The sequence below is a fragment of the Capra hircus genome, chromosome 21 (assembly GCF_001704415.2).
Source record: "Capra hircus breed San Clemente chromosome 21, ASM170441v1, whole genome shotgun sequence".
Classification (NCBI taxonomy): Eukaryota; Metazoa; Chordata; class Mammalia; order Artiodactyla; family Bovidae; genus Capra; species Capra hircus.
Genome location: NC_030828.1, coordinates 5,827,789 through 5,840,460, shown reverse-complemented (window position 1 = coordinate 5,840,460; position 12,672 = coordinate 5,827,789). Strand labels below are relative to the sequence as shown.

At 47.1% G+C, this 12,672-nt stretch overlaps 1 protein-coding gene across 2 annotated transcripts in view; it reads right to left on the bottom strand.

Annotated features, from left to right (window-relative positions):
- The window catches only part of ADAMTS17 (ADAM metallopeptidase with thrombospondin type 1 motif 17), a 390,832-nt gene that overhangs the window by 117,398 nt on the left and 260,762 nt on the right, over nt 1-12,672 (bottom strand). For both annotated transcript variants that reach the window (XM_018066305.1, XM_018066306.1), the window contains exon 13: nt 8,450-8,616. In XM_018066305.1, coding sequence (XP_017921794.1) covers nt 8,450-8,616 — 167 coding nt within the window. The remainder of the gene's footprint in view (nt 1-8,449; nt 8,617-12,672) is intronic.

Below are 12,672 nucleotides of genomic sequence, written 5' to 3'. Positions count from 1 at the left end.
TTATTTTAAGAATTTCAGTAGTGTTCCTTTTACTTCTTGGCTGAGAGGCATGGCATGCAGGATCTTAGTTCCTTGACCAGGGATTGGACCCATGACCCTTCCCTGGGGAAGCAGAGTCTTAACCATTAGACTGCCAGGGAAGTCCCTGGCATTGTGTTTTTAATTTCAAACTCCACTTGCTCATTGCTATTATATAAGGAAGTGACTGACTTTTGTACATGTTGTATCCTGCAACCTTGCTATAATCCAGGAGGTTTTTTGTTTTCTGTTGACTCTTTTGGATATTCTACACAGATTATTATGCCATCTGCAAACAAAGATATTTTTCTTTTTCCCCAGCAAAGATAGTTTTCTTTTCCCCCAATCTATGGCAGAAAGTGAAGAGGAACTAAAAAGCCTCTTGATGAAAGTGAAAGAGGAGAGTGAAAAAGTTGGCTTAAAGCTCAACATTCAGAAAAGGAAGATCATGGCATCTGGTCGCATCACTTCATGGGAAATAGATGGAGAAACAGTGGAAACAGTGTCAGACTTTTTGGGGGGGTGCTCCAAAATCACTGCAGATGGTGATTGCAGCCATGGAATTAAAAGATGCTTACTCCTTGGAAGAAAAGTTATGACCAACCTAGATAGCATATTCAAAAGCAGAGACATTACTTTGCCAAAAGAGGTCCGTCTAGTCAAGGCTATGGTTTTTCCTGTGGTCATGTATGGATGTGTGAGTTGGACTGTGAAGAAGGCTGAGCGCCGAAGAATTGATGCTTTTGAACTGTGGTGTTGGAGAAGACTCTTGAGAGTCCCTTGGACTGCAAGGAGATCCAACCAGTCCATTCTAAAGGAGATCAATCCTGGGTGTTCTTTGGAAAGAGTGATGCTAAAGCTGAAACTCCAGTCCTTTGGCCACCTCATGCAAAGAGTTGACTCATTGGAAAAGACTGTGATGCTGGGAGGGATTGAGGGCAGGAGGAGAAGGGGACGACAGAGAATGAGATGGCTGGATGGCATCACTGACTCAATGGACGTGAATCTGAGTGAACTCCGGGAGATGGTGATGAACAGGGAGGCCTGCAATTCACGGGATCACAGAGAGTTGGACACGACTGAGTGACTGAACTGAACTGTGGACCTTTTATTTCCTTTTCTTGTCTTATTGCATTAGCTAGGACGTCCAGTAAGCTAGGACTTACATTGTTATAAGAAAGCAAAGTAACAATGCTTCATTTAACAAATGTGGATAGAGGACCTCTCTCACACAAGGCACTGTTTGAAGTAGGGACAAGAGGACTTAAAAAAATAATAATACAAATGGTTTTGTTCTTTTGTAGATAATTGAGAAAGATAAATGCACCGTTTTCTCTCTCTCAGTCACCTAATTCTAATGTAGTTTCTATGATTATTTTCCAAAGGACCTTCCAGAGAGAGAAACACCATCTTTGTGTTGTTTCTGCCAAGTCTTTTATCTCCACTATGAGCCTTCCCCAGGAGGGTCTTCTGGTGGCCTCAGATAAACAAAAGCAGGGGCAAAACAAAAGGCTTCTGGAGCTGACATGGCCTCAGTTTAGGCTTTGGCATCCTAGCTGGAGAGGTCTTGTCAGAGCAGACATGGTGCCTCAGCCAGGTTCACTTTTGTGATTGGGCGACAGTCACTAAGCTGCCACTGTGCTCAGCAGCTTTCCATTGAGCTCCTCTCCCATGTAGGGCTACTGACCAACATGTCCACTGGGAATCTTGTCTTAGAACACTAGAAAGGAGTTATAGGGGTAGAGTGCAGATGTTCAACTTGGCTGATCCAGTTAGTTGTGGGGGAAAAAAATTCAACTGTGAAGGGTAGTTTCCCAAGTAAGCCAAGTAACAATGCTTCATTTAATAAATGTGGATGGAGGACCTCTCTCACACAAGGCACTGTTCTAGCACTGCTTGGGAAAGAAAGATGAATCATGCATGCTTTCCAAGGCCCTGGTGGTCTTGTGGACAAATAAATAGCAAACTCCTGATGAGGCAGACTGTGAAAATACTCACAGGTCTGATCTGAGCTGTCAGAGGACAGGCATACTGGAAAGAATGATCCATTCCCCCAGGAGGCAGGCTGAGGTCAGCTGCCCCTCCATTTAGATGGAATAACCCAAGATGATGGTCAGTGAAAGAACTATGGGAGACTGAAATGTAAACTGAGGTCAGGTTCTGGGAGGCTAATTTGACAAGAATTTTGGGGTGCTCTTTGGGACCCTGAGGTTTCCTGCGAGCATGTTGGGGAGCCACTGGGAGAGGGGCAACACAGAGTCCCAATCTTGAATGGATGGATATACCTTCTCCACAGGCTTCCTCTAGTGTTTCATTGTAAGGATGGATCCCTTGGCCAAAGCAGTTTCAAAATGAAGGATTACATTTAAATTGAAGAGCTGCCTCAGTATCTGCAGTAACTGAGCTTCGAGGAGATTCATTCAACTATGGTGATAACGACAATGGTGATGATGATGATAAAATCATAAATGACATTGTCTTCTGTGTGCCTTGCAGCATGCTAAGCAGTGTCTATGCATTTCAGGAGGCTGCTGTCATCATTCCATCTTACAGCTGAGCACGTGAGGCTCAGAGGATATGCGTGGCTACCCAGAGTCCCTTGCCGGGCAGGGACAAACCCTGGTTTATCACTATTTTCCTTCTGGATTGAGAACTCTGGGACTCAAAGGTACCAAAGATACCGTGCTGAAAACAAACCACCACTTTTATGAACTTCTCTGGCTTCTGAGTATATACGGTGATGTAGGCAGAAATGAAAATCGGATTTGGGTAGAAAAGTAGAGGCTCTCTGAGGTAAGTTAGAAAGACCAGACTTGAAAGGGATGAAGATGGTCCACCCAGGTTCTTTGATGTGAACATCAGGGAAGTAGAGACTCTGCAAATCAGGGGATCCCAACCTCAGATGGAGGGATTCTGACATGAACCCAGGAAGAAGGTACACTCAACTCTACTCTCCCACCTGCAGACACTGTCCTTCATGGCTTGGGCAGTCTGGAGAGCCTCAAGCCCCACAACAGAGCCCAGAGGTAACACTTCCTTCGCCTGCTCAGCTGAAACTCACTCCATTTGTCTATCTCCTTTTCTGAGGATTCTACTCAGAAATCAGGGCACCCCACACCCAAAGGGACACAGGATAAACTTCATAAAACTTGAGCATCTCAGAACCTCTCAAAATTCTCTGAATATTCCCCTCTGAGCTGCCCTGGCTGGGCAATTAATTTCTGATAAATAACATGAGGTGTTGGGTTTCAACTCTGGGCAGTATCAGCACTCTTACATCCTCAGTTGTATGTGCTGCACTTAGTTTCTGTCATGTCTGACTCTTTGTGATCCCATGGACTGTAGCCTGCCAGGCTCCTCTGTCCATGGGGATTCTCCAGACAAGAAAACCAGAGTGGGTTGCCATGCCCTCCTCCAGGGGATCTTCCCTACCCAGGAATTGAACCCAGGTCTCCCACATTGCAGGCAGATTCTTTACCATCTGAGCCACCAGGGAAGCTCTCAGTTGTATAGAGGGAGGTAAAAATTTTCTTTAAAGTTATACAACCATATACCCTAAGGAAAGAAGCTTGGAACATCCCTCTTGCCTGGCTGATGTGTGCCAAGATGAAATCTGGATTGAAGCTGTTTGGGATCAGTTCAGTTAGGTCACTCAGTCATGTCAGACTCTTTGTGACCCCATGGACTGCAGCATGCCAGGCATCCCTGTCCATCACCAACTCCCAGAGCTTACTCAAACTCATGTCCATTGAGTCGATGATGCCATCCAACCATCTCGTCCTCTGTCGTCCCCTTCTCCTGCTCTCAATCTGTTTAGGGTGGGTCCCAGCTTTCCACTGACTCACCTGTTGTCAGGACTTACTTGATGGGGAAGCTGCAAACAGGGAAGGTGAGACAGGCTTGGGGGCTTGAGAGCCACACCACCACATCTGCTTGGTGGAGGCCAGGATGGTGAAGAGGACACTTGTGGTTCTAAGTGCTTTTGTCATCCTCTCTCTGCCAGAGGTTACAAAGTCTTACTAAGGTGGAGACTAGTTAACTTTGAGGCCATCATAGCTGCTCACCCCAGCCCTGCCTGGCCCTCTGTGAGGTATCCATGCTGAGGAGGCTGCTTGGATCTCCAAAGCTGCCCACCATGACCCACAGCCAGGCCTCAGCTGATTGGACCAGCAATGGCCACCTGACTGCAGCTAGACCAATCAGAGTCTTTCTCCCCACCACAGCCTCATAACCAGGCCTCAAGCGGCCTCAGTTGATTGGACCAAGAATGGCCACCTGACCACAGCTACACTAAATCAAAGTCTCCCAGAAAATCAGCACTGAAAGTCAGATCGTTCTGTTCAGTCCCTCAGTCATGTCCAACTCTTTGCGACCCCGTGGACTGCAGCACGCCAGTCTTCCCTGTCCATCACCAACTCCCAGAGCCTACTCAAACTCATGTCCATTGTGTCTGTGATGCCATCCAACCACCTCATCCTCTGCCATCCCCTTCTCCTCCTGCCTTCAATCTTTCCCAGCATCAGGGTCTTTTCCAATGAGTCAGCTCTTTGAATCAGGTGGCCAAAGTACTGGAGCTTCAGCTTTCGCTGAAACTCAGGTACAAAGCTTAGTCCAATGAATATTCAGGTAGAGAGGTTATATGTGCTCAAGGTTGATGGATCTCTAAGAAGTCTACACTTCCTCATCCACAATTCAGAAATCCAGAAGCTCTGAAAACTGCAGGCATTTTTTTTTTAAACATTCACAGTAGACACAAAAGGCTGCAAAACTAGCCTTGACTGACAGGAGGTTGCTGGTAGTATGCAGCAACCCACTTAAAGACTGTTCCCTGGCAACCTGGAGGTGTCCATGTGTCTGACTGAGGGGTGCTTCCCAGGACCTGGCTGGGGTATTAAGTAATACATCGTTGATGTATGGTTGGTATTCTAACAGCTGAAGTGCTCTGATCTTCCAACCACATCTGACCCCAAAGGATCTGGATACAGGAGGAGGACTTAATAAAAGGTGCTGTGGGCTGCCCATGAGCCTGCTCGTGGCCAAGCTGTGAGAAAGCCAGTCTGCAGCAGGGACAGGAAGTCACAGCTCACAAACACAAGCTGTGCTGAACACGGACAGAAAGTCCTGACATCTTCAGAGACCCTGGCCCAGAACTTCCTCCTGGCCCTGAGGACCTGTGAGACACTCTCCATCTTTGCAACCACTCTCTTTTTTTCATTAAGCAATTCTAGCTGCCAGCTTGGCCAAGCTAGAGTGAGAGAGCCCTGACCGTCGGCCCTTCCATCCCTGGGGAGCCTCAGATCCACAGTGGGTCCTGCCATGTCGCAGAGTGAGTTTGAAAAGCACCTCCACATCCAGACGGGGCCTTTGCCATGGCCTCTGACACTTCAGTGGGCATGTGGCCTGCTGGTCTGGGCAGGGAGGACTAACCTCTTGAAGGCTTCCACTTCAACGAGATTCCACGGGGAAGGCAGAAAAGGGGTGGGTCTGGCAACAGGCCACCTCATTGGGTTTCTGTCTAAAGGCTTTTCCACTTGGCAATATTTTTTAAGGAGAGTCTTTGTCTTCTTTTGGGGGTGGTATGAATTTGTGGTCCTGAGCTCTCCCTTGGAAAATCTACCTCTGCAAGAATTCATTTTTTTTCAAGAAGAGAAAAAACATATATATATAGCTTCCCCTTTCTTGAACTGTGCGTCACTCGCCAAAGAATTCCACAGCGATAGCGATGCTATGAATGGGGCAGTCATAATGGGCTTCAGAAGAGCCCAGAGCCCAACCACAGGAATCGTTCCTCTCATGGCTGAGCTAGAATTGTGCCTTTTATAAACGGAGTTGTGAGGGGAACACTTATCATCTGTATTCTCCCCCTACCTTCTGAATTGGCCATTTATTATTTTGCTTTTATCCTTGTGAAACACTCCTTTAAAAAAAAAAAATGCTGGCTTCTGTTTCTATTTGAGAAGGAAATTAAACCAAACGTGCAAGAAGCCATGGCAATCCCACCCCCAAGGGCGCCGTGTCAAGCTGCCCCAGCAGAGCCCTGAACTTGGGGTCTTTCCTTCAAAGGCAGAGTGCTCACCGCCTTATCACATAGGGCTGCACTTTTCAGTTCAAAGGCAGGGGCACTCTGGCTGTAATTATTCATTGCTTTGGCAGAAATCAAAAGTGAGTGGGTCAACACACATTCTGAACCCAGCCAACTTCCCCAGATAGCTGCACTTGGAGGCTTCCCTGAAGGGGGCTCTGGGCAGACATCAGCCTCAGCCACTGTGATGATAAGGAACCAAGCGGCTCAGTGATCCAAAAGTGGTTACAGGGAAAACAGAAGTTTAATCTGGACTTGGAGAAATCTATGGAAAAACATACATTTCAGTGGGATTTCTGCATTGAATAAATGAGGCAGGAAAACTGAAAACTAGAGCAAGAGACCAAGGAAAGAATAACAAGGCCGTTGCACATGGCCGAGGGGAAACGAGAGTGGGGCGTGTCTGTCCAGACCTGACCTCTTCTCTCTCCCAAGACGAGGGAGAGGACAGGCAAGGGACCAGAACCCATTTATCCAGGAGTGTGGGGATGGGGCTGAAGGTGTGCAAACGTGCTGGAGACACAGCAGCCCCTGTCGGCACTGTCTCCCTCTCGAGTAGGGTGCCTGGGTCGTCTAGAAGCCTCGAGCGTCTGCCTGCATCAGACGGATGCTGGATGCCGAGGCAGAGCTCTGAGGCTCTCGTGAGCCTCGGCCTCCAGCTGCCTGTCCCCCTTTGGGGAGCGCGGGTCTCCTCTCTCCCTAGACCACAGGGAAAGCGGAGAGTGTGAAGGCCATCCTCCTGGAAGTCTGCTGGTTAGGCGACAGGGCAGTGACAGTCACACAGCTCCCAAAGGTGGTGGTCTTTGTGAAAGAGGAAAACGTCTGAAGGACTCCCCAGTGCTTTAAAATGAGCCCATCACCGGTTGGGTTGACGTTCTCTGCGACAGCTTAGAACATCCCATGTGAGCTCGAAGGAAACTAATGGATCAGGTTGTTGGGTTAAAAGCTGTAGGTCTGGGCTCACTATTTCCTGAACTGCCTGGGCCTACCCCCGGCACAGCTATGCACACTTGAGTGTGTAACAGAGTGTAGATTTCAGAGATTCTTTACATGACAGTGAAGTAACCTAAGTCCTGACACAAGAACTTCATTTTCCTGCAAAATACTTCAGAGACTGTGTAAAAATCAGGCCCAGTTGCCTGAGTTCTTACTAAAGCTCTTCACTCAGCACTCACAAATTTTTTTTTCTCATTCGAGTACCACAAGCCAGCTGGTTGTTTTCTGAGTCAGCAGCTCCTCCAGAACTGGGGTCAGCTCCCTCCCAGCTCCTTATCAGCTGCAGAAGCTAAGGCATGTCACATAACCTGTAACCTCTCACCTTCCACACAGCTTGTTTTGGACATTAAATGACATGAGGCATGCAGAGCTGACTTGAGCCTGGCACGTGGTATGCTCCATAAATGGGACCATGCTGTCATCATTACAATGCACTCTTGTTTCCTAAAGATGAACAGAATCTTAAGAATGAAAAAACCCTCAAATAGTCCTCAAATAGGATATCCCTGTGGACAATACACAAACATCACAAATTCAACAGACATGATACTCCACCTAGAATTTTATCAGTCACTGGAAATGCTTGCAGTGGCCCAGGGGGCAGAGTCTCTTGATTTGAGAGAAAACCATAGGAAAGAAAAGATGACCTCTGCTTACTGTTATCTTCACCAAGCTGTAAACTGTCCTCGAACAAAAATGAAAACAAACACAGATATAGTGAACAGGGCAGTGGTTCCCAGCAGGGAAGGGGGGTGCGGGGAGGGTAAAGAGGGTCAACTGTATGGTGACAGATGGAACTGAGCTTCTCGTGGGGAGCACCCTGTAGTGTATACACAAGTGAAAAATATAGTGTCGCACATGTGACATTTATATAATGTTATAAACCAACGTTACTTCAATTAAAGAAAAAAAAACACTTTTGCCCAAACACTCTACTCAAGGAGTAAGAGCCAACCCAAGATGAAATGCAAGTAAAGTAAAGAAACGCAAGAAAGCATCACCACTGGAAAGAGAAACAGCAGACGCACAAACCCGCTGTCCTGCTCCTGCAGAGCTGTGTTCTCAGGGTTGGCCCGGGCCTGGCAGCACAGGGCACGAGACGGCAGGCTGCCAGCACATCCGGGCAGGAGAGATCAGGTCCACTGCCTGCCTCACGGCTGCTTTTGGGAAATCTCACTGAGCTGGGTCATCCAAGTTCAACCCATGGCTCAAGAATTGGGTCCACAGCTGAGTCGGGCAGGACCGGGTGGATTTTGGAGGTGGGGATGCCTGAGGGTTTTCCCAGGAGGTGTTTACGGCGCTGGGGGAGGCGAGAGGGACGCTCTCCTGAAAGGATGTGCCCTGTGCCTTTACCGTCAACCACCACTGCAGTAAGCAGGCCCTTCTTCTTGCTGCTCAGCCGGTCGTGCGTCTGGCACTGCTGGTCACGGAAGCTGGGCAGGCCCTTGGGACAGGGCAGGTTCTCACAGACTGTGTGCTCCACACTGGCACCCAGGCAGTGCGTGCCTCCTGGTCCTGGGCTAGAAGGAAGAGAAGGGTTCACGTTAACCAGACAGGCTGCAGAAACAGCAGGGGAGCTCACAGGTGGCCTCTCTTTCCAGGAGGGGGAAGGGCACGCAGGGTTTCCAAAGCAACACCCCCTCTCCTCTTACACACCATCTCTCAGCAATCCCGGCCCCACGATGACGACATGTTAAGTAAGCCATGAGAAAAATACATCCAAGAACTGTAAATCAAGGTCATCTGGAAATAGGATACGGGATGGCTCAGTTCAGCAAGATCCCAGAATTGTCTTTCATCTGAACTTAAAACTTGACCATCTGTAACACTGAAAACCCCAAGGGAAATTTTTGGCGTGTGTGGGTTTTTTGATTTTTTTTTCTCCTACAGAATGAAGACCTTTAAATGGCTGCTAGCTATAATTCGGAGGTCACTGAGTTTCACATTGAGTAAATAAACAGCTCTCATTTACTGTATAATGAAAAGAATCAGAACTATTAATTCACTTGTGCATGGGCTCTGGGTAGAGACCAGCCAGATCCCAGCTCTGCATCCTTTACCAGACAAGCGTGAGACCACACATACTCAAGACTGCAGTCTTGGGTCCTCGATGCTTTGTGCTGAGGCTGGGATTTTAACCAGTTCTGCAGACCCAGATGTGTCCTGGGGCCACGTCTACACATGGGAAGGGCACTGGGGAGCAGCAGGACCCTGGCCCGGCTGGCTGAAGCTGGCCCTGCCCAGCTCTTCTGCGAGGCCCTGGTGTCCTCTTAGGACTCTGATGGGGGCCACCTCAATGGTGCCCTTCACTTCCACGATGCCAAGAACATCATGATGGGGTGAGACTGCCTCCCCCATTCCCCGGGCACATTTTTTTACTGAAATCCAGCACAAATCACAGCTGCTCTGCTCAATGACTTTCCAAAAACTATAAAGTCCTGTTAGCAAGGTGACATTCTGACACCCTAACCATTTCATTTTGAATATTTCTTTTCCCTCTGTTTGCCATTTCTTGTCTTCATACTGTAAGACCACCCTGTGATCACTGCCTTATAGAAGAGATATGACAGTAGAAGATGGCAAAAGTTTTTAGGCTTGTGTGTTACAATAATCTACACCAGAAATCCACAAACTTTCTCTGCAAAGACCCAGACAGTCAATTTTTTTTGGATTTATGGGCCATGCAAGTACTCAACTCTGCCACTATAGCACAAAAGCGGCCAAAGACAATGTCTAAACAAAACGGTGTGGCTGTGTGCTAATAAAACTTTATTTACAAAACCCAGTGGTGGGCCAGACTTGGCTCACAGGCCATAGCTAGCCAGCCCATGGTCCACATAAATGTGTTTGAGGAAACACCTGCAATAGGAGGAAAGGCGTGTTCATTCCTCCATGCCTACCTGAAACACGCCAGGCAACATCTCTCTTGCCCTGAAGTGGAGGCAGCCTTGAGAGATGACATATGCTAGTGGCTCCACAGAGTGTTTTGGGTTTTGATCTCAAAGGCCAGACAAGACCTTGCACTTCTTCAGGCTGATCCCCAGCACAGAGAAACGTTTCAACAGAGAACAGTAAAACCTCTCTAAGGCTTATGAGATCCAAGAAGAGAGGGATCCTTTGTTCTTTCCGCCCAGAATACTAGGGAGGCAGCTAGAGCTCAGGGAGAATGACAATATGGCATCTTTAGGTAGATGGAGCCTCAGACCACCTCCCCACAAACCCTAGGCTGAAGCATGAGTAGGTGAATGTATTTTTGTGCCACAGACCATGGTGTGGAAGGGACAGAGAGGGGCTTGCCCTGATGAACCATGTGGACCTGCAGGAAGGACATCTTTTCTGCAACATGTGAGCTGAACATCCCATGGTTGGGACCAGAAGGCAGAGATGCTCTAGGGTAAGAAGTTGTGGGCTGAACTGTGTCCTTTCTAAAATTCATGTGCTGCAGTCTTAACCCTCAGAGTATCAGAATACGTGAAAATAGGACCACCAGTTAGAGGGTTGCTATAGCAGCCCTAGAGATGAATAAACCAGACATCACAGTAACCAGATGCATCCTCAACTGAACTTAGATGCAAACTCAGGAAAAATGGAGCAAAAAACTCTTGAAGTGATTAGGAATCCAACATGGACTAGAATGGAGTTAAGAAACACAAATTAGGCTGGCTGCTAAAAAAATAAAAGAAGGTACATTTTTTATATACCTTCCTTAGAGTGTGGACCAAGATTTGTACACATCATGTAATTAACTTCTGGAATTGCAATTAAGTTTCACTTTAGTTTCCTTCATCAGTTGATTTTTCCAGCTTTATGTCTGACTGACCTTCATATACCAACTACCTTTACACCTCACAGCAGGTAGGTGGAGAGGAGATCAGATGTGACAGAAGAGAGCTCCTGGATCTGGCAGCAAGCGGGCCTGGGAGGGGGCAGCCCATGCGATACCACATGTGCCTCAGAGGGCTTCCCTCTGGAATTCTGTTTATCTTGTTTCTTCTCCAGGTCCGATCTTCTCTTACAGGGAAGTCTGCTTTCAGCTCCCATTGGCTCACTGTGCCCCATCTTCCCCAATCCCTCATCCCTAACTCTTTGCTCATCCTTAAGGCTACCTCCATTCTGTAGCCTATTTTTCTTTCCTTCTTGGAACCTCTTCTGACCCTGCTTGGGTCTCTGCTATGCTGCTTATCATCAACCTTGTGAAATGGCGAACTGAGTTGCCTCTCTCCTCCTATTCCTCTGCAGGCATTCAGCAGAGAATCTCACACAGGCTGGTCTGTAATAAACAGTAGTTAGATTGAATTAGATTGAAGGCAGGAGGAGAAGGGGATGACAGAGGATGAGATGGTTGGATGGCATCACCAACTCAATGGATGTGAGTTTGAGTAAACTCCGGGAGTTGGTGATAGACAGGGAGGCCTGGTGTGCAGTCCATGGGGTCACAAAGAGTCAGACATGACTGAGCAACTGAACTGAACTGAACTGATCTATATAAATAGAACTAATTTATCTTAAAAGGACCAAAATAGAAAGCAATGTCAGGGAAGACAGTGGAGTAGAAGTACCAAGAATCTATCTCTTCACCCAGACAAATGTAATTGGCAAAAACTGACTGAAACAACTATTTTGAAACTCTGGAGTCTATTGGAAAGCTTTCAGCCTCCAACAGAAAGCTTGGTTGGTAAGTTATGGTTAATTTTGGTCAATTTCAGTCTTGAGTGTGATAGGGGCTATCTACCCCCCATGTCCCAGTCATATAGCAAATAGCTGTGCCTGCATTTCTGGTGTGACTTGCTGGAGTCAGTGTGGACCATAAGGACCTTGTCTTCCAAATATCTGTGTTCTGAGTTCTGTGTTCTGATTGCAGAGTGCTGCTTTTGATTTCTGAGGTATAAACATAGGAGCTGGCCACCACTGTTGCAACCAATACCAGAGGGGTTTTCAATGAGCAATACATTTAAAAAAATCTTTATCTCCTTTTGGGAGCCAGATATTTAAGGATGAGGCTATTCACAAGCAACTACACATATGGGAATACTTAGAAAGGCACTGGGTATGCTCAGGGAAAGATGAAGGCTCAGAAAATGCCAGAAAAGACCTTACACCTCTTCAGGTTGATCCCAGCACAGAGAAACTTTTCAAGAGCAAAGAAATGGCAAATCTGAGAAGAAGGAGAAAAAGATGATTTCCAGCGGTACATTACAAGATTCAAATGTCTAGTTTTCAATAAAACAGTCAAAAGTCATACAAAGGAACAGGAAACCATGGTCCATTCAAAGGAACAAAATGCATTAGTAGAAACTGTATCTAAGGAAACCCAGAGGTTGGACTTATTAGACAAAGATTACAAAATAATGGTCTTTAAGATGCTCTAAGTGCTGAAGGTATACAGACTAAGGTAGAGAATGATATATGAAAAAGTGAGAATATCAATGTGCTGTGCTAAGTCGCTTCAGTCGTGCCTGACTCTGTGCGACCCCATAGACAGCAGCCCATCAGGCTCTGCCATCGCTGGGATTCTCCAGGCAAGAACGCTGGAGTGGGTTGCCATTTCCTTCTCCAATGCATGAAAGTGAAAAGGA